Source organism: Megalobrama amblycephala, linkage group LG10 (genome assembly GCF_018812025.1).
Source record: "Megalobrama amblycephala isolate DHTTF-2021 linkage group LG10, ASM1881202v1, whole genome shotgun sequence".
NCBI classification, from domain to species: domain Eukaryota; kingdom Metazoa; phylum Chordata; class Actinopteri; order Cypriniformes; family Xenocyprididae; genus Megalobrama; species Megalobrama amblycephala.
The window spans coordinates 25,936,199-25,962,596 of NC_063053.1; the positions used below are offsets into that span (position 1 = coordinate 25,936,199).

A 26,398-nucleotide genomic window follows, 5' to 3' on the forward strand; every position below is an offset into this window, starting at 1 on the left:
CTCCATTTTGAGTGATAAATGTCCTTTAATGCATGACTGAATTATTAAGTGCTCTTTGAGCAGCACAACAGTGAGGTATTGTCGCTGTTGTCAGACTCATTTATTTGAACACACACACAAAAAAAAAAAAAAAAAAAGTAATGAGAACCATAGCTGTATGCTTCAATCCCAAATCAACATGTGACAGACACACTTTACTGTATTACTCAGTTTGTCCCCTACTTCACAGCCCAAAATAAAAAAAAAAAAAAGTCACCTCCTTTCTTTTCATGGGGGACCTCAGCTTAAATATTAATGCTAAAAAAACTCATCTGACAGGAAAGCAATTGATTTTAAGGCACTCAGGACTATTCTGGAGCCAAAAGAAATGACGTTTAAAGCCCAATTCAGCACTAGTGTGACTACAGACTGCATAAAAGCCCATGCAGTCATAACTAAAAATTGAGGAAAAAGTCCTAAATAGTGTAATGTACAAAAGTAGCTGATGTGTTTGTCTGTGGTACACTAGGTAAACATTAGTGTTTCTTTGGTTAAGTGTGTCAGAACAGCACAATGAGGTCATAAGAGTTTTCAAATGCATTGCAATATTGCTTGATGAAATCATTATCATACCTATAATAATATAAAAAAAAATGTGCATGCTGTTCTACAAGAAAATGCCATGAGGTGGAAGATATGACAAACCATTTCAAACAGCCAACTTCCTTCTCTTCCACTAAACCCAGAGCAAGAACGTTAAATAAAAGAGGAAATGATGAAAACCGCCTGGTCAATTTTGTGCTGACGGCATGAAAAGTGCCAAGAGTTTCCTGTGTCTCAGAGCTCTTGCATAAGATACACAGAAAACCACAAGATTTTCTGCATTGTGTGGAGCAGCATGACACAATCTACTATTGAAACGTGCATTTGCGATGACATGAATGTAAAAGCATGTTCATATTTATAGATACATGTAAATAATATCTAAATGGTGACGACGCCATTAGAAAATACCATGAAAAAAATACCACTGATGACCACAGTTCATCAATACCTTTAGCAACACAATTCTCACATCTACTCTTGGGGGATCCACCGTGGTAAAGTGCCAGACTGCAAGAAAATCAAAAAGAAAAATTTAAAATAATTTATCATGAGATGTAATTTGTTTGTGAAAGATTCAAACAATTGCTCTAACCCTTTGCAATACTGATATACCCTAACAGGTCTTGAATTTTAGGGCCGTTTGAGAGAAGTAGTGGGGAAAACATCTTTAGTCCAATTAGAAATGACTGCAAAAATGATGAATGAACAGCTGGAGTGTGTTTGAGGTGGTGGAATAAAATCAAAACACACACAAAACTAGAAAGCTAATTTTCCCTGATTGCCTTTTTCTCTCTCTCTCAGCGTAAAATCCAAATATGGCATAGTATTATTCTTTGGTACGATACTCCCATCCTCATTTTGAAGTTTTGAGACCTCAAATGCAGAATGACAGTCATTTTTTCAGGATGAACTCAAATGTCAGACCAGATCTACGGCTCTTCTTTGGGTTGGTGGTGTTGGCACAGGAAGAGAGAAGAGAGCCTACGATATAAGAGGCCATGTAAACCTCAGCAGACGGCGATGCGGTGCAGCGATGCTCTGCCACTCTGCACCACCCAAACCTCACCTCAAAAGAGACACTTTTCCCATAGTCCCATCTGCTTTGAAACCCCGTGAGGTTCAAAGCACTCTGACCTCAAGAGAGCTTTCATAAGACGCCGATCCACAATACTGGTCCTGACCTACAGATAATCAAAGTGAAGATTACAGTCCCTACAGTCATGCAGTCAACTCCCAGAGTTCTTAGGGAGAGGAATAGAGGCTAGTGTTGACTCAAGGTTGCCAGTCTTTGCCTCGGTGATCGGGAATGTGCTTATAGCGACACCTATCTCCAAAATGACAACCGGTGGTCCTCCAGAAGTAACACTCATCTCCGTTGACAGGACCTCTGCGTCTTGGCCTAGAAGAAATACAGATTTGTGTAGACACTGCTTTCACAGAACATTTGTTTGAACATACAATAGTTACAATTTCTTAAAGAAATATATTAAGCCTTTTGAAACTACCATTATTTTTCTCATTAAAGGGATCGTTCACCCAAAAGTGACAATTCTGTCATCATTTACTGACCCTCAAGTTGTTCCAAACCTATATGATTTTTTTCTTCTTCTGAACATAAAGATGATATTTTGAAGAATATGGGTAACCAAACAGTTGATGGACCCCATCAAAGGGGTTTTGTTACCGACTGTTACGTCCCTGTGGGAGTGCTTATGTATTTTCCCCTTTTTCTTTCCCTTGCTCCCTGTCATTCTCTTAGGCTCACCCCTATTGCCTGCTATCGTCCGTCATCGTTAAATTTCCATGACGTCACTGCTCTCACTGCCAATCAAGTCTTCCACTAGAGTTCTAGGGACCTATAATGCCAATATAATGCTCTGGTGTCACCAGAACGTGTCTGTGAAGTTTTAGCTCAAAATACCCCACAGATAATTTATTATAGCTTGTCAAATTTGCCCCTATTTGGGTGCGAGCAAAAAGACGCGTTTTTGTGTGTATCCCTTTAAATGCAAATGAGCTGCTGCTCCCAGCCCCCTTTCCAGAAGAGGGCGGAGCTTTAAAGGAATGATTTGATTAGGCTCATTTTCCAACCCCCCTAGAGTTAAACAGTTGAGTTTCACCGTTTTCAAATCCATTCAGCTGATCTCCGGGTCTGGCGGTAGCACTTTTAGCTGGCAAGGAACTATACTCTCATTCCAGCGTAATAATCAAGGAACTTTGCTGCCATACCATGGGTGCAGCAGGCTCAATGATATTATGCAGCGCCTGCAAATAGTCCCCAGCTAACTCTCCAACTACACAAACTTAGTGGGACTATTTTCAGGCGCTGCGTAATATCATTGCGCCTGCGGCACCCATGGTACGGCAGCAAAGTTTCAGTAAAGTTCCTTGCCATATCGGCCTAGAAAATCACAACTTTTCATTTTCCGTCAGTCTTAGTACACGATGTAACTACAGAAGAGTCAAGTTTTAAATAGGAAAAATATCTAAACTCTTTGGTCATTTAGCGAGATGCTAACGGTCTAATTAGATTCAATGAACTATGCTAAGCTGCGGCTAAAAGTGCTACCGCCAGACCCGGAGATCAGCTGAATGGATTCGAAAACGGTAAAACTCAACTGTTTAACTCTAGGGGGGTTGGAAAATGAGCCCATTTTCAAAAATAGTGGAGTGTTCCTTTAACAGCTCACGCTTCAGTTGCTCAACAACAAAGGTGGAGAATCTCACGCAGCCAAAATGACGACTGTCAGTAACAGTGTTCAGCCTTACATTGTTCAAACCGGAGTCGGACACTGATGGAGAGACTGAGGAAAAAGTTTCAACTTTTAGAATGCAACTGGATGTTTCTGTATGGTTAGTGGATAAATTGTGTAGTTGCTGTGGAGTTGATTCAACTCATCGACTAGCATGTGCTGTTATGTTAATCTTTTGTGCAAATCCAGTGTTAAATTGACCCTCGTCTGTGAAGCAGTCCAACGTAAAATGACGGCATCGTAACAACACTACTACAACAACCCTTCCTCTTCTCTAAAGCAGCCCAACATGGCCTCACCCACTTTGTTGTGTGTTCTCAGGGGCAGGGTTTATGTAAATTTTAGGGTTAAAGATGTCACTAACCCGGGAAGAAGCTTGTTGTAGTCCCTACCAGCTGTTTGTTGTAGTTCTTAGAGAATTCTTTAAAAGAAAATATCTTCCTTTGCATTGAACTTTGAGTGTCATAACTTTGCAGATGTTGTTTATGCTCTTACAGCATTGTTACACACTAACTAAAGTAAAAAGGAAAAAGTGAAATCAAATCAACCACCCCTTTAAATAGCACACCGAAGTGAGCATGTGCTAGTCGTCTCTGGCTCTGACTTGGTTTGTTTTCGCCTTTGTCCTTTAATCTTTACTAGTGTTTGTTGTTACCGAGTGAAAAAGGAATTTATACCTCTATTACGCTGTAGCCACATTGGACCAGCAGTTTGGAAAGTTGATGGATGGAAGATTCAGCTGTGGGCGCAATCTTCAGGTCAGAAGCAGGAATTCATTCGATGTGCGACTCTCACAGTGCATTATGGGTTTGTTTTTTTGTTATTTTCTTTCACGCTGCTCGCATCCCTTCAGCTTGGGTTTATTTTCATTGCGAGTCATTTTATTAGTGTGTACCTATTTATCATATTTACTACTCACTCCTTTTATTTTCACTTGGGTTAATAAATAACTTTTTGCATTATTTTGGTTTACGTTGTGTCTCTTGCCATTCTCACCTACACATACAATTGTCACATAACAAATTGTTACCCCTTCCATCCCTCGACAAAAAAAAACGGGTCATAACTGACATTCCCCAAAATATCTTCGTGTTCAGCACATGATGATGACAATTTTCATTTTTGGGTTGACTATCCCATTAATAGCACAGAGACTAAATTACCCAGCAGCCCCTGCAGGTTGTTGAATGGCAGGTGTTGGGAGGACTTTCTGAATCCGTCGATCTGGATATCGAACCACTAGCCGGGTATTCTCAATAAAATGTCCCTGTTTTACAAAAGGTTTCGCATACAAGTATATTAACAATACATAAGGTTCAAAAAAGGCTTGATTAAAATACTACTACTACTACTACTACTACTACTACTACTACTACTACTACTACTACTACTACTACTACTACTACAGTTTTTGTAAAAATATATACAGCTCAAAAAAAAGGCTTGTTTACACTTATTTGTAATACTATTTTAAACATTTAGGATAAAAAAATGGCTTTACTACTACTACTACTACTACTACTACTACTACTACTACTACTACTACTACAAATAATAACAATAACTACAACAACAACAAATAATAAATAATAATGAATTATTATTAGCGTTTCACTTACATTGAGGTTCTCCATTGCACGGGAGGCCATGTTGGCATTCTTAAAGTTAACAAATGCACAGAAACGTTCATGCAGAACCCGAATGCTGTCAATTTCTCCGTAACTGGCAAACATCATCATCAAAAATTAAAACAAAAATCATAGGAAATCATTTCAGAACTAAAATATTGCAAAAGCCGATGCGGCATCAGATCTCACATTTTGAAAAGGTCCCGCAGATGTTTCTCTGTCAGTTCTGTGGTCACGTTGCCCACCCACAGGGAATTGCAAGGACTTATGAAGGCGAGTAAGAGACAGCCAAAGAGAAATATGGACATAGGATTAGAGGGAAAGAACAACACTAAAAAAAAATAAATGAAAAGAAATACTGCGGTCAGCTTACCCTGGCTGGAGGAGAGCACAGTCCTGATTTGAAGCTGTAAAATATTTCGATTTTTTATTACAACGTTACAAATTAGCCATGAGAAATTAACTGAGTGTGCCTAGTTATCAGAGGGTTGATATTATGTACAATGTGAAGCAAAGTTTAGTTGTTTATGTTGGAGGAGCAACATGGCATCTTGCTGCAATGATATAGACTTTAAATCAATTGTTTTATAAATCAGTTCATCATTTTAGATGTACTCATGTTGCACAAAGTTAAACTTTATTTGCACAATGCCAAAATAATTAATCATTTGTTATGAATAATTATCTTTTGGTTTATATCCAGGTTTGGAATAAAAAAAAAAAGATAAAAAAAAAAATTAGATAAAGTAACTTTTATTTGTAAAGATTCTTATTATTATTTCCAGGCTAAATAACATATATGTCATAACATACACACTGTGTAAAAAGTACTGTACATTACCATTCAAAGTTTTTATCTTTTAATAAAATTAATAATTTTATTCAGCAAAGATACATTAAAATGATCAAAAGGAAAGACATTTATAATATTACAAAAGATTTCCTATTTCAAATTAATGCTTTTCTCTTGAACTTTCTATTCATCAAAAAAATCCTGAAAAAAAAAAAAAAAAAAAAAAAAAAAAACAACCTCACGGTTTCTACAAAAACATTAAGCAGCACAACTGTTTTCAGCATTGATAATAATAATAATAATAACTAGATAAAAAAGTTTGTCGAGACAAACTTTAAGTTGGCTTGAAAAAGCCAGTCCAGAAAGTTTGAAGTAGTTTTAAAAGTTTTGAAGTTTGAGAGTTTGAAAGTTTAAGTTTTAGTTTAGTAGATAGATAGATAGATAGATAGATAGATAGATAGATAGAGTACTCAAGGCAGTTACTAGGGTGTTATGCGGTTGCTAGGGTACTCAGGGTGGTTGCTAGGGTGTTGCTATGCAGTTGCTAGGGTACTCGGGGTGGTTGCTATGGTGTTGCTAGGGTATTCTAGGTGGTTGCTAGGGTGTTATGCGGTTGCTAAGGTACTAGGGGTGGTTGCTATGGTGTTGCTAGGGTACTCTAGATAGTTGCTAAGGTGTTGCTACGCGGTTGCTACTGTACTTGGGGTGGTTGCTAGGGTGTTGCTATGCGGTTGCTAAGGTACTCTGGGTGGTTGCTAAGGTGTTGCTATGCGGTTGCTAAGGTACTCTGGGTGGTTGCTAAGGTGTTGCTATGTGGTTGCTAGGGCACTCAAGGTGGTTGCTAAGGTGTTGCTATGCGGTTGCTAAGGTACTGTGGTTGGTTGCTAAGGTGTTGCTATGCGGTTGCTAGGGTACTTGGGGCGGTTGCTAAGGTGTTGCTTTGTGGTTGCTAGGGTTCTCGGGGTGGTTGCTAGGGTGTTGCTATGCGGTTGCTAAGGTACTCTGGGTGGTTGCTAAGGTGTTGCTATGCAGTTGCTAGGGTACTTGGGGTGGTTGCTAAGGTGTTGCTATGCAGTTGCTAGGGTTCTCGGGGTGGTTGCTAAGGTGTTGCTATGCGGTTGCTAAGGTGTTGCTATGCAGTTGATAAGGTACTCTGGGTGGTTGCTATGGTGTTGCTTTTCAGTTGCTAGGGTACTCGGGGTGGTTGCTAAGGTGTTGCTATGCGGTTGCTAGGGTGCTCGGGGTGGTTGCTAAGGTGTTGCTGTGCGGTTCCTAGGGTGTTGCTATGCGGTTGGTAGGGTACTCAGGGTGGTTGCTAAGGTGTTGCTATGCGGTTGGTAGGGTACTCAGGGTGGTTGCTAGGGTATTGCTACGAGGTTGCTAGGGTGCTCTGTGTGGTTGATGTGCTGTTGCCATGGTGTTCAAGGTGGTTGCATGGGTGATCTGGGTGGTTGCTATGATAGATAGATAGATAGATAGATAGATAGATAGATAGATAGATAGATAGATAGATAGATAGACAATCAGACAGACTGAATGAGTTTGAATGGCTCAGAAATAGGAATGGCAGTTTAATTGAGTCTGTGTGTTTGAATTTGAATTTTGACAGTTGGACGGAATGTTCAGGTCAGCCAAGGCAGTTCAATGAAAGTCAATGGGAGTTTCCAGTTTTTCCAGTTTTAATCAGCTTTTTTAGGAAAACTGTAAGTCAGATCAGTTAAAGATATAGCAACAAAGTTAACAACAGTCTGAAGGTCTGACCCGAGTTTGGAGTTTATAGAGTGAAAGCTCTAGGAGGAGTTAGAGTTGGTCTCAGAAAAATAATAAGTTTAAATAGCATTACAGTAAGTTGGCTTTTTCAAGCCAACTTAATAAATGTTTGAGCAGCAAATCACCATATTAGAATGATTTCTGAAGGATTATGTGATAAGACTGAAGTAATGAATGCTGAAAATTCAGCTTTTCCTCCACAAATAAATTACATTTCATAATATATTAAAAAAGAAAACGTTCTAGTAAATTGTAATATTTCATAATAGTACCGTTTCTACAGTACTGTGTGTGATAAATGACTTGTACTGTGATTTCTGGTCTAACTGCCCATTATTTTATTTTTATTTTTTTGACCAAAATGTTCACGTCTCTGAACTAAATCTGAGTGTACCAATAGCACCCTCAAGTGGTTCATTTCAATGAAAAAAAATCAGACAAGGAGCTCTTACCCTTCGCTGCTACAACAGCCTGCACTGTATTGTATTTTTCCAGCAAATGAATACTCTGCTCCTCATCATATCCAAGATCCTAACAAGAAGGAAGGAAAAGCCTTTATCCATTACAGGCCTGAAATTATATACTTTTCTTTTGCATTATACCTGGATTGCATTATTTTTCTTCCAAACTAAGTATTTTTAAATCTAACCCCATTCTAAGAAATTCAAAGGAATACTTCTCTCAAAAATGAAAATTATTTACTCATCCTGCTGTTATTCAAAACTTGCTTGACTAATGTTCATCAGTGGAACAAAAAAGGAGATGCTTAGCATGTCTGAGCTGTTTTTATTCCAGCCAAAGTTATGCAGCTCTAAAAATTACACATGGATGAGTCATACTGAAATGCTCATTTTTTCCATTGGTGTTCCACTTAAAGGAAAACAAAGATTTGGAACGACAAAAATATAGTAAATGATTCATGACTAATTATCTTAAGATTTTATGTGCTTTCTCATGACAATGACGTACAACTTTGTGCATTCACCCGACACGTTTTATCACTATGTTTGATCCCACAACCTTATTGTTAGCTCCATGCTTTACCAATTGAGTAACAATAAGAGATCCAGCCCTTACCGTAAGTTGTTGCACTTTACAGTACAAGAGGTCATTGACGGCTTCTTCACAATCTTGGTCTAGTTTTAGCACCTGTTCCATGGCTGTCTCAGCTTCACTGTACCTCTATTACAAACAAACCCACATGCAAATTTATTGATACTCACCTAAATGCAGATTCAATCTATATACAGGGAGGAAAAAAAACATGCCACTGGGTCGCACCTTAAGCCCCATAAGTGCACTTCCCCTACGGTAATAGCCTTTGGGCCAATTAGGAGCAATCTGGATGGACTTCTCAGCATCTGCGAGGGCCAGAGGGTACTGCTCCAGACAACAATAGCAGTAGGAGCGATTCCCAAAAAACCTGTTTTCAAAATTTCAAAGTGAATTAATGAAAAACAACAAAAAAGCAAAGACATGTGGATATGGTTTCAGTCAAATCAAAGCATCACCTGTAGTCTTTTGGGTCACACTTGATGGCCTCTGTAAACAGACTAACCGCTTGTGTGTACTGGCCCTCTTGAACGAACCGAATCCCTTTTTCTGGAGTGAAAAGAAAGAAAGATGATATGGAGGAGACTGCATAAGCAAAGAACAGCACATGTTTAAAAATGATAAACTGTGAAACTCAATTGTGAATAATGTTCACCTAAAAATTTAAATTTTAATTCAAACTCATGTCATTTCAAACCTGTATGACTGACTTTCTTCCAAGGAACACAAAGAGTACTTCCTGTACATCCTGGAATATCTTTTCTTTTTATATAATGAAAGTGAATGTGGACTGGGGCTGTCAAGGTTTAAAGTAAAAGCCCCTAAAGGGAAAATGGTGAAGGGTAAACAAATACATTTAGATTCTTTTGCGTTCCCCTGAAAAACTTCGCTTGCAAAGGACACAGAAGTTTGAATGCAAAGTTACTTGGGGAAATGCAAAGTTTTATGAGCGAACCCAACACTTTTGTGAGAGAATGCAAAAGCACTAAAATATATATTTTTTCCCTTCCATCTCATTTTTTTTTCCTATGACCATGTCCCTTTAGGGGCTCCATTCAAAAGAGATAAAAGAAAGCACCATAAAAGTAATTCATACAATTCATAAGCCAAGACTTCTGAAGCCAAATTTTGTAATTTAATTCATTTTCCTAAAGAATGTCCTTTGACAAAATTTCACATTTTATGTTCAATGGAAGAAAGAAATCATATAAGTTTGTACTAATACTAAGTAAATGATGTCCATTTTAATTTTGGGGTGAACTACAAAAACATTTACATACTGGACATACATTCTCTCTCTAATCTGAATCTTTTTGTGTGTGTGAAAGAATTACATACCTACTAGAATGGCACTTCTTTTAGTTTTAGCATCTGATAAGCCAATGTCCTGTTAAAAAAGAAAAAAGTATAATATATTAATTGCGATTTAAAGCAGGGTGGGGTGCAGCAGCTCATTTGCATTTAACGATACATGCATGAAAACAGCATGTTTCTCCTTCCACTCAAAAATGGGCATTTACAACATGGTAAAATAAATGATCTGTGGAGTATTTTGAGCCGAAACTTCACAGATACATTCTGGGCACACCTGAGACTTACATCACGTAAAAAGGGGCAAAATAGGTCTGCATTAAAGGCACAATATGTAAGATTTTGGGATTAAAATATCCAAAAACCACTAGAACAATTTTATATATTTGTTGACTTGTGTAATTACAGTATCCCAAATGTTTCTAAGAATGTTTAAATCCAGAGAAATAAATTTATCCAGAACACGGACGATGTCCGTGTGTCACCTATCGATGACATCATACACGCGTTACCCTCGATTTCCGGTTTTATTTTGAAGAAACCATGGAAACATCAAAGACGCTTTAATATATTAGGCTATACGTTTTATTAGACAGGTGAGAAACTGTTTGGATGGAAACACTCATCAACAGAAAACTAATCATGTTATAAAGCTACGTCCACACGAAGCCGGAGCTTACCCTAAACCGATTTTTTTTTTTTCCTCGTCTCAAAAAATATCTGCGTCCACACGAAACCACTGAAACGACTCAAAACGATGTAGTATACATGCCAGACCATTATGTGGCGCTGTAATTCTGCCGCAGAAATGCACTTAAAGCAGCGAAGAAGACTTGGAGCATGCGCATAAACCTTGCGCGCTGAATACAAACTTTAGCAAAGCTTAGAAATAACACTTTATTTTGGTTCAGTAGCTTCTGCAGCATGAACGCAAGCATTTAGAGTCTGCTATTGCTGTTGTTGGTGCTGTTTTGTGGTGTTAGTGCGTCTGACTAGGGGTCGACACGTGGGGTGATTACATCATCGTTTCAGAAAATATACGGATTGCCCCGTCCACACGACAACACCAAGCTGGCGTTTTCAAATTTTTCTACTCTGGGACCCGGTTTCAAAAAATACCGGTTTCACCTTCCGAAAACGCCGGATCCGTGTGGACGAAACGCCTATACAATAAAAAATTTGTGCGGTTCCACTGAAACGCGTCTCCGTGTGGACGGGGCCTAAAGCTCAACACAGCAAGTCTTATTGTTTAAATGTCATTTTCTTGATTTACTATGAGTACCATGTTTTATCATGCCTAATATCGATCTAGCTTACTGCAGTGTTCAACAAGTGTCTCATAGTAGCCCCTGAGGGAACGCAGAGTAGCACAAACAACTTTCAACACACAAATGTATCTAATATGATAAATCAGTACTGCTTCACCACACACATACGCTTGACCAGAAGAAGCGGAAGCGGCGACTACGGCATAATAAAAGTTCTGCTGCTCTCGAGATGCGCATCGCGCTCGTCTCTCATTAGCAATCGCTCCAGCGGCCTCGTTTCTGCTCACACAGCACTCGGCCCTGCTCTGCTTCATACCACAGTAACGGTAATAATCTCATTAATGAACATGATTCCTGCCCGAGTCCTGTACCGATTCTTTTCCACTGGCTGTAGACAAAGACAACACCTCCCATGATTCCACAAAATCAAGGCGTCATCAAGCTATTCCTTTGTTTTGAATAAGTGACCTCTAGCGGTGAAAATGTACATAGTGTGCCTTTAACAAGAACAGACAGATTTTCATCGATTCTTCCTATTGAAAAGTTGTGTATTGTGCGATACCCTGCCACCAATCCATCGAGTAACGTGCACACAGCAGCTACTAAATGGTAGACACTAGACTATATTGTAGTAATCGTGCAATATGTACCCGGCATAATGTGAAATGCTGGGTAGAAGCAAAGTATGATGAAACATGCAACCTGTCATGACAGTGGCATCTCTACTAGCTGAAAGAATAAAAGTCCACAGTGACAGCACCGTACAGATTTATGAACTACGTTAATACCCAATAATCCCAACGCCCAGGTTCAGCAGTTATGGGCTCCATAGAACACTGAATAAACACTTAAACTCACTTCTCCAGTCCTGCTCTCATTTTCCTTGTTCTCTTTCGACTTGTAAGCTCCTTTACTTTTAGCTTTGGGTCGTATGTGACTGACAGCATTGGCAACAAAAGCACTGTTCACATCCCACCCTGGGTCCTGAAAATGAGGAAACAGTGCCAAAGTCAGCAATTCAAACAATAAAACATTTAAACAGCAAACTCTGGAAGTCCATCAGCTATGGTTGTCTCCATTTTTATACCTCCTCACTAGAACGGGCCGTCGGCTGCCGGTTGCTTTTGTTCCCTGAAGCCAGAGGAGGTCCGGAAGGACTTGTACTTGGAGGTGCGACAGGCTTCTCTTCCACCTTTGAAAGGCCAATAACTTCCACCTCCTCTGACTCAGAGTCCTCAGACTCATCGAGTTCAGAATCAGCTCCAGCATTCTCCTCCCCCTAAAAAAAAAAAAAAAAAAAAAATCAAATTTTTAAAACTCCAAGTACTAATTTTTTTTTTTTAATTTTAAATCTAATACAGTTTGGGGTCAATAATATTTTTTGAATGAAATTAATACTTTTATTCAGAAAGGATGCTTTAAAAAAAAATCGATCAAGTGTGATAGTAAAGAGTTTTTATATTGCTACAAATAAATTACATTTCATTTCAAATAAATTATGAACTTTTTATTCACTAAAGAATCCTAAAAAAACAAACAAACAAACAAACAAACAAAAAAAACCTAACTATTCAGTTTCCACTAATATATTAAGCAGAACATCATAAGAAATTTGTCATGAGCACCAAATCACCATATTAAAATGAATTATGAAGGATCATGTGACACTGAAGACTGGAATAATGATGCTGAAAATTCAGCTTTACCATCACAGGAATAAAGTACATTGTAAGATCTTAAAATAGAAAAGAGTTATTATAAATGGTAATAATATTTTACTGTTTTATTGGTGCAGACTTGGTGAGACTTCTTTCAAAAACATTGAAAAAATATTACCGAATCCAGACTTTTGAACGGTTGTGTGCGTGTGGTCAAGCGATTAAAAATGTTACACGATGTGGCGGTTAATTAATCGCACATCAAATTTGGCTGAGAAATTAGCCCCAAAAGTTAATGTAAAGTCATTATTGTGTTAAATGAGAAAAGCATCAAACAGACATTACAAAAAGTAACTTTAAAATATATACATTTTATTTGATTCTACATAGAATTTATTACACAAACTTTTAGGCTTCAACGGCTATGAAGGTGAACAAATGGTGACAGATGAAATTATTTTTTGGGTGAACTATACCTTTAATAGGTTTTTATTAATATGGAAATATGAAATACATTTTTTTGTCATGAAATGATACTCTATTGGCGATTTCCCACCGCGTGGAATGGCTCGGCTCGGTTTGGCGCGGCTCGCTTACTTTTGGTTTGCTTTTCCACTGCAGTTTATTACCACCTCAAAGTGGTCAGACTGATAGTTATAGTTGCGCCACCTCTACTGCCATGGATCCGCTCCTCGGCTACAAACGAGTCTGCACCTCATCTACTGACCACAATACAGCCATTTCTTTTTTCAAGTTGTATGAGACGGTCGTTTAAAACAAAAGTTGAGCGAAAAAAAATAATAAAAAAAATAGAAGTGATAATGCAGTGGCTGTTACTGGGTATTTAAATTTAGCAGGTTTTGCGTCTCGTGTTTCAAATCCAATGACGCTGGTAGTGACAATTCTCTCTGACCAATCAGTGATCTGCAGTGTTTACACGTCACATTTAGTATTGGTACGGCACGCTTGGAACCTCAACCAAGGTGGTACTATTTAAGCTAGCCGTACCGTTCAGTACTGAGCCGTCCCATGCAGTGGAAAAGCGCAATAAATAAGATACTAAAAAACATAGGTCTTGAGCGGGGCGGGTGCGTTAAATGCATTAATAATTTTAAAACATTATTTTTTTCCCCCATAATTAAATAATTAAATCAACGTGTTAAATCAACACCCCTAGATTATATTTGTAGGTTTTAAAACTGACATTCAATGTACTGCATAGTAAAAACTTTATTTTTAACATGCTTTCTTAAATACCTAGTAACTGTGGTTAACCTAGATGAGATGCACTGATCTGCTGCAATGTTTTAAAAAAAGGAACATCCTGTGTCAAAGCCCTCATGCCATCCTCACCATTAAACTAGTTTCAATTTACCTGTTCAGTACTTTCATCCTTTTTAACCCGCTCTAGTTTCTTCCGCTGCCGTTGACGCTAAAAAATAAAAATAAAAAAATTAAAAAATAATTAATTTTTTTGGCAGCAACACAATGCACATAATGAAATCCCAAATAGTTTGGCTCCGTTCACAATAAGAGCACAATTTAAAACAATGCTTAATAGATCTGCCCTGACAGTAAACTCTGTGTTAAAGGTGATTCATTCTTGTCCTTAGTGTGGTAAAGTTTATCTCCTCTCACCTTCCTCTTGGCTTTGCGCCTCTCTGCTTTCCGTCTGGCTTTCTCCTCATCACTAAGACCCTCCTCACCATTTAAGACATCCTGTAAACACACACACACACACAAACCCAAATGTGACAGGGTATCGGGAACAAACGGACATGCAGGTACTTTATTGGTTACAGAAGAGAAACACTGTGCAAAATAGCAGCAAACAGAGGTCTGTTACTTGATCAAAATTCCCTTCTTAAACATCTTTACCTTATTTAAGAAAGACTTCTTTAGTTATAGGCACTAAAACAAAGTTGAAAATGATACAAAACCACCTTGAAGGACTTTGGTCTCCATAAATCCATATGCTGATTGACAATGTACAAATGAATGAAGCCAGTGTTGCTCTCCCTATGAGTGGTTAACAAAAATAAAATCTAACTCAAAGCTTAAATTCTTAAAAGGTGACCACAGGGTAACAGTTTCTGGTGAGCAGACAACCATCTAATATTATATAGTCTGTGGAAGAATGCACACCATCATGGATAGATAAGATAATTTGAATGTTGCAGCATGAATGTAAAACATTCACCAAAAAAAAAAAAAGAAAAAGAAAAAAAGTGTTTCTTGGAACAAAAGAGCCTCAAAGCAACTGCAAAAAAATATGCTGGGAGTATCTCTGTTTTGAGCACAATGACCTGACCTTAACCCAACTGATATGTTGAAGATAAAGTTCATTCACTTCTTCCTATGGTTTTGAAAAAACTCTAAATGTGCATAAAGGCTGCATTTATTTGATCAAAAATGCAACAAAAACAGTAATATTTTTGAAATATTATTACAATTTAAAATAACTTTTGTAGTTTAATATATTTTACAATATAATTTATTCCTGTGATGGCAAAGATGAATTTTCAGCATCATTACTCCAGTCTTCAGTGTCACTTGATCCTTCAGAAATCATTCTAATATGCTGATTTGGTGCTCAAGAAATATTTCTTATACTTATCAATTTTGAAAACAGTTGTGCCACTTAATATTTTTGCACAAACCATGAAAACTTTTTACAGGGAATGAATAAATAAATAAATAAATAAATAAAATAAGTGGAAAGAAAAATCTCAGGACTCTTTGAATAAAAAGAACAGCATTTAATTTTTTTTGTTTTGTTTTTTTTGGTAACATTCTAATGTAACATAAGTCTTTTCTGTCTGTTTAGATCATTTTAATGAGTCCTTGCTGAATAAAAGTTCATTTAAATGGGAACCTATAATGCGCCTTTTACAAAATGCAATGCAAGTCTCTGGTGTCCCCAGGACATGTCTGTGAGGTTTCAGCTCAAAATACCCCACAGATCATTTATTATATAGCTTGTCAAATTTGGGTGTGAACAAAAACACAGATTCATGATTTATTAGAGATGCCACCAAATGTAAGATGTACAAAGTACAGATGTGTGTGTAAAAATGTAAGGAGTGAAAGCTGTCAGAAAAATAAATAATGAAGTAAAAAGTTCATATATATATATATATATATATATATATATATATATATATATATATATATATATATATATATATATATATATATATATATATATATATATATATATATATATATATATATATATATACATATATACATATATACATACACACACACACACACACACACACAGTTCAAAAAAATTAAAGGAACAATTTGAAAACACATAAGATCTCATTGGGGAAAAATATCATGCTGGATATCTTTAGGACTGAATTCTAGAAGACACCCCAAAAATCAAAGTGAAAAAATGATGCAACAGGCTGAAATTTCATTGTAGCAACTCAAAATGGTACTCAGTAGTTTGTATGGCCCCCACATGCTTGTATACATGCCTGACAACGTCGGGGCATGCTCCTAATGAGATGAAGGATGGCCATTCAATGGTATCAATTCCTTCATCCTCCAGGAACTGCCTGCATACTCTTGCCACACAAGGCCGGGCATTGTCGTGCACCAGGAGGAACCCAGGACCCACTGCACCAGCGTAGGGTCTGAGAATGGGTCCAAGGATTTCATCCCGATACCTAATGGCAGTCAGGGTGCCATTGTCTAGCCTGTAGAGGTCTGTGTGTCCTTTCATGGATATGCCTCCACAGACCATCTCTGACCCACCACCAAACCGGTCATGCTGAACAATGTTACAGGCAGCTTAACATTCTCCACGGCTTCTCCAGACCCTTTCGTGTCTGTCACATGTGCTCAGTGTGAACCTATTCTCATCTGAAAAACACAGGGCGCCAGTGGCGGACCTGCCAGTTCTGGTATTCAATGGCAAATGCCAATCAAGCTCCACTGTGCCGGGCAGTGAGCACAGGGCCCACTAGAGAACGTCAGGCCCTCAGGCCACCCTCATGAAGTCTGTAGCTGTGTCCCAATTCAGGGTCCGCGCACTTCGAAGTGCATGAAAGGGGTGGGGTTTTGGAGTGGAGGGTTGCCAGGTCTGTGCAACAAAACCATCCCAAAAGTAGTGTAATCACAGCACAAGTATAAAAGTATCCCAATCCCAGACTTGGCAACAATGAGCCGAGCGTCGTTACATGGCTACCGGCTGTGTGACAGACAGCTGACAGTTGACGTTTATGTGAGCATTTTAAAGTTTATGACTTTCGTTCGGTTTTGACATGCTTCACTGCCGGGGACGACGGGACACGACTTTGGACCAAAATATGTATGGTTAAACTATGTAATGTTTGTTTTATATCATTCGCAACTAGTTAACCTTGTTTGCTTTTTATGTTAAATTATGTTAAATTTATGTTAACTGTGAAAATATATACATTCATATTTATACATTTACTCTGTATTTAAGTCTGAATTTAAAGTACAGTACTTTAGGATTTTATTCAACTGCACTCCATCTCAGTCGTTGTTTATGATGTTCAACCTAAGTTCTGTTGTAAACAGTTGTAAAGGTACTTTATGTAATGTATAGAATGATGTAGCCTATTTTAATGTAAAAATATTTAATTTACATGATGAAAAAATGATTGTATATGTTGTATATGTAAAATGTTTCATGTAAAATTCTAAGTTGCATAAAAGAAATAAACAATGAACAGAACAATTCTTTTATTTACAGACGTGAACATGCGTAAAAAAAATGATCGAACAGAAATTATAGTAATTAGAAATTACTCTGGCTCATTTACAAATAAATTACTTTACAAACATAATGTATAACTTATGCATTTCATTTTTAACTTACATCACAAAAATAAGCTGTACAGAAATTAGGCTGTTTCATTGACAAAGTGACATTTAAATAATATTGATATTGACACATTTTATGCACTGTATTCTGTTCTTGAGAAAAGTGGGGGGAAAGCGGACTTTGAAGTGCGATTCACCGCGGCGCGAGGAGGGATGACGTAATTCGAGAGCGACTTCAAGTGCACCCTCTCCGTTTCCCAGTGGAATGAAGCTCCCATCTCAAGACACTTCGCGGTCTACACTATCCCACAGTTCATTGCGCGCCAGTGACGACAGGAGTTCTGTGTGAATTCACATAAATGTAAGCAATGCTCCGTGTTCACCAATATCTAAATCAAACTGTAATATCTGGTTTTCATAAATACAGTATTTGTCTCTGAGATGGAGTGCAGTTGAATAAAATCCTAAAGTACTGTATTTTAATTTCAGACTTAAATACAGAATAAATGTATAAATATGAATGTATATATTTTCACAGTTAACATAAATTTAACATAATTTAATATAAAAACAGTTAACATAAATTTAACATAATTTAATATAAAAAAAACAAAAACAAACAAGGTTAACTATTGCGAATGATATAAAACAAACATTACATAGTTTAACCATACATATTTTGGTCCAGTGTCCCGTCGTCGCCGGCAGTGAAGCATGTCAAAACCCAATGAAAGTCATAAACTTTAAAATGCTCACATAAACGTCAACTGTCAGCTGTCTGTCACACAGCCGATAGCCATGTAACGACGCTCGGCTCATTGTTGCCATGTCTGGGATTGGGATACTTACTTGTGCTGTGATTACACTACATTTGGGATGGCTTTGTTGCGCAGACCTGGCAACCCTCCACTCCAAAACCCCACCCCTTTCATGCACTTCGAAGTGCGCGGACCCTGAATTGGGACACAGCTCATTTCTGATTGTTTGGTCAGAGACATTCACACCAGTGGCCTTCTGGAGGTCATTTTGTAGGGCTCTGGCAGTGTTCATCCTGTTCCTCCTTACACAAAGGAGCAGATACCAGTCCTGCTGATGGGTTAAGGACCTTCTATGGCCCTGTCCAGCTCTCCTAGAGTAACTGCCTGTCTCCTGGAATCTCCTCCATGCTCTTGAGACTGTGCTGGGAGACACAGCAAACCTTCTGGCAATGGCACGTATTGATGTGCCATCCTAGAGGAGTTGGACTGCCTGTGCAACCTCTGTAGGGTCCAGGTTTCGCCTCATGCTACCAGTAATGACACTGACCCTAGCCAAACGCAAAACTAGTGAGTAGGGGAAAAAATGTCAGTGGCCTCCACCTGTAAAACCATTCCTGTTTTGGGGGTCGTCTCATTGTAGCCCATCTAGTGCACCTGTTGTTAATTTCATTAACACCAAAGCAGCCGAAACTGATTAACAACCTCCTCTGCTACTTAAAATATTTTTATTCAGCAAGGATGTGTAAAATTGATGAAAAGTGATATTCAAAAGACTTGTATTGTTACAAAAGATTTCTATTTTGAATAAATGCTGTTCTTTTAAACTTTTTATTCATCAATAAATCCTTAAAAAAGTATCACAGGTTCCAAAAAAATATTAAGCACCACAGCCGTTTCTAACATTGATAACTGAGTATCAAATCAGCATATTAGAATGATTTCTGAAGGATCTGAAATAAATAACACTAATGATATAAATAATGAAATAAATAATAATGTTATGACAAAACAAAATGTTATATATATATGTGTGTGTGTGTGTGTGTGTGTGTGTGTGTGTGTGTGTGTGTGTGTGTGTGTGTGTGTGTGTGTGTGTGTGTGAGATACATTTTATATACAATTTATATAAATTTCTCAATTTCCAATTAATTACCATAAATTCCCACAAATTCCTGTTAAGTTAAAAATTTCCCCAGGTTAAGTTCCCGTGGAAAGTTACCGTAAACTTTCCACCCCTTTGCAACCCTAATCAGGAATAGTTAACAAGAATAGCCACAGTTGTTAAAAGACCTGAATTAAATTTTAATTAAATTTCAGACTTAAAACTATTGGTCAGAAAACATATGCAAGCAGTTTATTCAAAAACAACAGGGGAACATGCACGTCATTCTCATTACTGATTTAACCATCTTTTCAATTCATGAAAAAAGCCCAAAGTTCTTACCTGTGAGAGTGTGTCGTCATTCTGCCCGGGGAGGGCACCTGTGTCCATCTCCTCTGGCCTCTCATCACTGGAGCCTGTGCAAAAATGCAGAGAAAACAATCCATAAGTCCAAAGTTCAATTCAAGCCAATAGAATCACTAGAGCAGCATTAGCAAACACCACACGTTTTGAGTTAAAAACATTCAATAATGCAGAAATTATAATAAACAATTGTTTTGTATTAGATTATGTGGTCAAATCCCAACATTTACCATTTCCTAGTTCTTTATAAACTGTAAATGCTCACATGACACTCAAAGTAAGAAAATGACTATGAAATGACACATTTCAGTCAGACTAGTAAAAACCCATGAAAACTTCACTCACAACCAAATCTTGGTTTTTACTTCTCTAATTGCATTAGCCACTATACAATACTGTACATAAACTCAAAGCCTATGTTATACATTTTTAGCCTTGACAGCTGATGTCTGTTTACTTAGCATTTTCAGGGTCCAGCTGTGCAAAGATTTTAATTTCACATCATGTCTGCCGCAGAAAAACCAGAGTAAAATGAGTCAGCATCAGCAAAAAGAAAAACACACTCACTCAACAAACATGGGACCTAAAGCCCTGCAGCACTGCAATTCAGTTGTCAGCCATCCTAAAGTTCCCCTGCAGCAATGGTAAAATTAGACCTTGCAGACATTTCTCCAAGCTACACGGCCTCACATAAACTACACAGCTCAAAACATTCCTCAAGAAAGCCATTTAAACTGCGGCCTAGTAAAGCAATACTTTCTCTGAAGATCGTCCAACGACAGATTTTTGGATTATGCCATTAGCTAAACAAAGCAGATGGTTTTCAGACTACATTTTTCAGGTTTTGTTTTCTTTTATGGGATTCCTGACAGCTCAGTGATAGTTTTATACTTGATTCAGCCCAGGGCTTTGATTAATACATATCATAATACGCAACCATCTGCACAATGTCCGAAACACACATTTTTGTTTGACAAACACCACAAAATGACCAAGACCCACTTTTTTTTTTTTTTCCTTCTCCCCATTTCTTAGCCAAACAAAACCATTCCTGATTCAGAAAGAGACAGAATTTTACAAGCTTGCTAACTATTCATTCAATGCTTTGGTACAGAGAAGTGAAGGTACATTAGACACTCTAAAAAAACACTGTATCTTCAACCACTCCCATTACCCATTACAACACACTTAATATCTCACATAATTGTTCACGTACAGCAAACAGACGCACACAGTTTGCCTTCAGTTATAAATCACAGCCAAAGTAGCACCACAAGTCTCAGACAAATGCAAATGCATGCACTGCTTCGCCTAAGAAGCAGGCCGTGATCTGAGATGAGCCCTGCAACCACAGGAAAGTGATGCATCGACCAGCAAACTTCCCTTTAAGTGACTCATCTCACACTTCGATAGCCTTGTGACAATGGCGGTCTAAAACACTGATTTACCTTGCTAAGATACAGAAACCACAGATGGCCCCAGGCTAGACACATGCAAACTGTTCCATGCAAAAATCCCGACTGATACAGTTCACTGCTGCCAGTCAGTATGCAGAATCCATTTGATTAAAACAGCAGTCGACAATCTTGATTCATGCTACAAATAAGTAAATACTTGCATGCAGAAAAGGAATGTAAAGACATGTTACAAATGTTAACAACAATGTTTATTTAAGCTACTTGGATACCCTGTCAACCTTCGACATCTCTGATCATTTTACAGTGAATGCAACAGACAGGCAAATAGCAATGTACAGCAACAGCCCTGGTGGGAGAAAACTATGCACACCTCAGCATTTAATGATGGATTATGCTCTTAAGCATATTTACATGTCTACCACCAACTTTGAGTACAGCCCAATATCAGACAACACAAAATAGCAGTACTTCATGTAATGACAATTCATAAAAAAATAAATATAGGTTCCCATTAAAAGCTAAAGGGGCTTTACAGCCTGATGTCATTGGGGAACCTTTTCAAGTTCTTCAAAGAATTTTCATTTTCCAGCTTTTTAGAAAATCATCCATGTATTGGTGCTTTAAAGAGCCCAGACACCAAAACTCTGGTCTGAAGAATCTAGCTTAAACCGGTAGCTGTGTTTCAGAACGCCTGATCATCGGCTGGTCAGCCCATACGTATGTACATCGATCAGGCATAACATTATGAACGCTGACAGGTGAAGTGAATAACACTGATTATCTCTTCATAGACCTGTTAGTGGGTGGAATATATTAGGCAGCAAGTGAACATTTTGTCCTCAAATTTGATGTGTTAGAAGCAGGAAAAATGGGCAAGCGTAAAGATTTGAGCGAGTTTGACAAGGGCCAAATTGTGATGGCTAGACGACTGGGTCAGAGCATCTACAAAACTGCAGCTCTTTCAGGGTTTTCCCGGTCTGCAGTGGTCAGTATCTATCAAAAGTGGTCCAAGGAAGGAACAGTATTGAACCGGTGACAGGGTCATGGGCGGCCAAGGATCACTGATGCACGTGGGGAGCGAAGGCTGGCCCGTGTGGTCCGATCCAACAGACGAGCTACTGTAGCTCAAATTGCTCAAGAAGTTAATGCTGGTTCTGATAGAAAGGTGTCAGAAACAGTGCATCACAGTTTGTTGTGTATGGAGCTGCATAGCTGCAGACCAGTAAGGGTGCCCATGCTGACCCCTGTCCACCACCGAAAGCGGCAACAGTGGGCAAGTGAGATCAGAACTGGACCACGGAGCAATGGAAGAAGATGGCCTGGTCTGATGAATCACATTTTCTTTTACATCAAATGGATGGCCGGGTGCGTGTGTGTCGCTTACCTGGGGAACACATGGCACCAGGATGCACTACAGGAAGAAGGCAAGTCGGAGGATGCAGTGTGATGGTTTGGGCAATGTTGTGCTGGGAAACTTTGGGTCCTGCCATTCATGTGGATGTTACTTTGACACGTACCACCTACCTAAGCATTGTTGCAGACCATGTACACCCTTTCATGGAAACAGTATTCCCGGGTGGCTGTGACCTCTTTCAGCAGGATAATGTGCCCTGCCACAAAGCAAAAATGGTTCAGGAATGGCTTGGTCTCCAAATTCCCCAGATCTAAATCCAATCGAGTGTTTGAGGGATGTGCTGAACAAACAAGTCCAATCCATGGAGGCCCCACCTTGCAACTTACAGGACTTAAAGGGCCTGCTGCTAACAACTCGGTGCCAGATACCACAGGACACCTTCAGGGGTCTAGTGGAGTCCATGCCTCGACGGGTCAGGGCTGGTTTGGCAGCAAAAGGGGGACCAACACAATATTAGGAAGGTGGACATAATGTTATGCCTGATTGGTGAATGTGTAGATGCCAACGTTCCAGACACGTCAACATGTCAGCCATTTTGGAAGTCAACATTTCAGATGCTCACAATAATAATGCATCACTCATAATAAAAATCAATGATTTTTCCAAGACGCCACAACATTGTGCAGTCTCTGGTTGTAAAAATGCAGATATTTGTAATGGGATAACCTTTCAAATATAGGAATGTGTTGGTTTGTGTTTTTATAGCCCAGTTCCACAGACAGGGCTTAGATTAAGCCAGGATTAGGCCTTAGTTCAATTATGAGATTTATGTAGCTTTTATAAATGTGTCTTAGAAAAAAAAAAAAAATGTTACATTACTGGTATGCATCTTGAGAAAAAACAATGGCACTGACATATTTTAAGATACATCAGTGCAAGATGATTTCAGTTAAGACAGCTCCAACATCCATTTTAGTCTAGGATTAGCTTAAAGGTGATAGAGAGGATTTGTTTGTCGACTGAGAAACCAAAGACTGTTACTGAGTTTTTGAAATGAGCGCATGCGTAAGAACGCCTCCCAAAACTCGTGCACGAGTATTGGAACACGAGTGTTTACCACCGGCATTCGCTGTGTCGTGTTTTTTGGATTCATTATGTCGGACTCACCGCAGGTGACTCATAATCTGCAGTTGTTACTCCTGTCTCCTGACAAAAACATTGCATGCGGTGCCTGTGGAGTGTGGAAAGTTACTGGAGAGCGCAGCCACGCTCGTCTCTCACAAGGAACGTCACGGCAGTGATTGACAAGCCAGAGGGCCAATCGTTTACGCAATGATCGCGTAAATGATTGGCTGATGTTTTTAAGGCCCTACCTCGTGCACAGATTATGTATATTAATATTATTACTTTCAGTGCACCTAATAAATAGTCTTTTATCAGTTAGTAAAGACAGTTTCAAGTAATATTGCAAAAATGTATAAATCAAAACATCCTCTTTAGCACCTTTAAAGGTGCCGTAGAATGCGTTTTCAAAAGATGTAATATAAGTCTAAGGTGTCCCCTGAATGTGTCTGTGAACCCTCAAAATGGATCTTTACAAAGTGTTCATCATGCAACATGTCTAATCGCATAAGTATAGTATTTTTTTTGGATGTTTACATTTGATTCTGAATGAGTTTGAGGCTGTGCTCCGTGGCTAAAGCTAACATTACAAACTGTTGGAGAGATTTATAAAGAATGAAGTTGTGTTTATGAATTATGCAGACTGCAAGTGTTTAAAAAAATGAAAATAACGACAGTCTTGTCTCCGTGAATACAGTAAGAAACGATGGTAACTTTAACCACATTTAACAGAACATTAGCAACATGCTAACGAAACATTTAGAAAGAGTTTACAAATATCACTAAAAATATCATGGATCATGTCAGTTATTATTGCTCCATCTGCCATTTTTCGCTATTGTTCTTGCTTGCTTATCTAGTCTGATGATTCAGCGGTGCACAGATCCAGACGTTAACACTGGCTGCCCTTGTGTAATGCCTTGAACATGAGCTGGCATATGCAAATATTGGGGTCATACATATTAATGATCCCGACTGTTACGTAACAGTTATGTTGAGATTCGCCTGCTCTTCGGAGGTCTTTTAAACAAATGAGATTTATATAAGGAGGAGGAAACTATGGTGTTTGAGACTCACTGTATGTCATTTCCATGTATTGAACTCTTGTTATTCAACTATGCCAAGGTAAATTCAATTTTCAATTCTAGGGCACCTTTAAGCCTTGTCTCTGAAACCGGGGGAATATGTATTAATTCAGTATTTCTTTACTATAGTAACTATTGAATATCGTGTTAGCCAAAGCCTTTGTCTTGTTGTATTGTGTTAGTTCATCAGTTCATCACAATCATCAGCTGAAGTCTATTGCAGATATAGATATTCATGTGTCTAAATGTTCACGTTCAAGTGTTTGACCATTCCAATATGGTGGACATCTTACATATAGTGGACCATAGAAACAGCCGGTAATGAGGCATGCATGCATATACGTGTGTGTGTGCGTGTGTGTATACCAGCAACCACATTCCAAAAACCTTCTAGACCACCTTAAGCAATATGGTTTACCAGCTTAGACCAGCTAGGAACTAGTGATCATGTTCCAAAACACAGCTACTTGCAAGGATTTTCCAACAGAGATTTTTTTTTTTTTTTAAATCTCCTAAGAATCATATGGGTAACTCAAGAGCCCTAAATGGTTTTTGATCATAAGATTTGTAGATTGTCCAAAAGAAACATTGAAGAACCTTTATGTTTATGATTGAATGAAAAAGAAATGTTTGCCATTAGACCTGAGGCAACCTATAAACCCCAAACCGTGCTTTTAAAAATGTACAATCCTGCTAAACCCATTACAGATTTTAACTAAATTAGAATGCATCTGAACTGGTTTGTCTGAAAATGTTTATTCTTAACAAAACACATTTAAACAGGAAATTATCTGCGGTTAAAATCATGTTTAGTGTGTCTGTGATTCACAGGCCTGTTGCATGTGATTTCTAGTATTTGAATCAGTTTTTAAAATAATAAACCAAATCGGTTTAAACAAAAAGCCTGTGATAAACGTATAGATTTCATTTCTTTACTCCATTGTCAACTGTAAATAAAATACAAAATCTGTGAGAGTTTAACAAACAACTTAAGTTTATTAACTATTCTTCGTAATGTTTAATATTTAGCATTAAATATGGATTTGACATATATTAAGGTTTAGATACATTACCACACACAAATAAAAGCTATCCGGGTGACAACCGCAGATACGATTATATTAAACAACATTTGCATAATTGGCATCATGATTTCTTCAATACACTTTATAAAACTGACTCACATGATATCACTATCACTAAAGCGACTTGCGGCGAGATAAGCAGACTGTGCCCTGTGTTTTACGCTCTGATTCATGGAAAACTAACTTTATAACTCGGACAGACAGAAACAAAGTTTCCATGCAGACGTAAAACTCACCGCTGAGCCCCAGTAACCGGCAGAAATCCAAACTGAACTTCATTAGTCCAACCATCCAGCATTATTACCCTAAATACGACTACAGGAACATATACACGACAGAATACACGTTAAAACAACAAATGAAGCGACATATTTAAACTTGTGGCGATATATGTGTGGCTGTTTCTCTTCCTGGGCGTCGAGCGGAGCGTCAGGCGTGTGTGTGTTGAACTGCACTCAAGCGCCTCCCAGAACCAGCGTCTTAAAG

General features: G+C 38.3%; 1 protein-coding gene across 1 annotated transcript; it reads right to left on the minus strand.

Annotated features, from left to right (window-relative positions):
• Positions 1-5: 5 nt before the first annotated feature.
• zgc:123010 (uncharacterized protein LOC641500 homolog) lies at positions 6-26,398 on the minus strand. Its single transcript, XM_048205570.1, has 16 exons — positions 26,149-26,398; positions 19,828-19,901; positions 14,458-14,538; positions 14,195-14,251; positions 12,249-12,440; positions 12,020-12,145; positions 9,921-9,969; positions 9,041-9,131; positions 8,811-8,952; positions 8,607-8,711; positions 7,982-8,060; positions 5,340-5,373; positions 5,156-5,230; positions 4,958-5,060; positions 4,502-4,605; positions 6-1,984 (listed from the first exon to the last, which is right to left on the minus strand). The coding sequence occupies exons 1-16, from the start codon at positions 26,201-26,203 to the stop codon at positions 1,858-1,860; spliced, it is 1,494 nt and encodes a 497-aa protein (XP_048061527.1). The 5' UTR covers positions 26,204-26,398; the 3' UTR covers positions 6-1,857.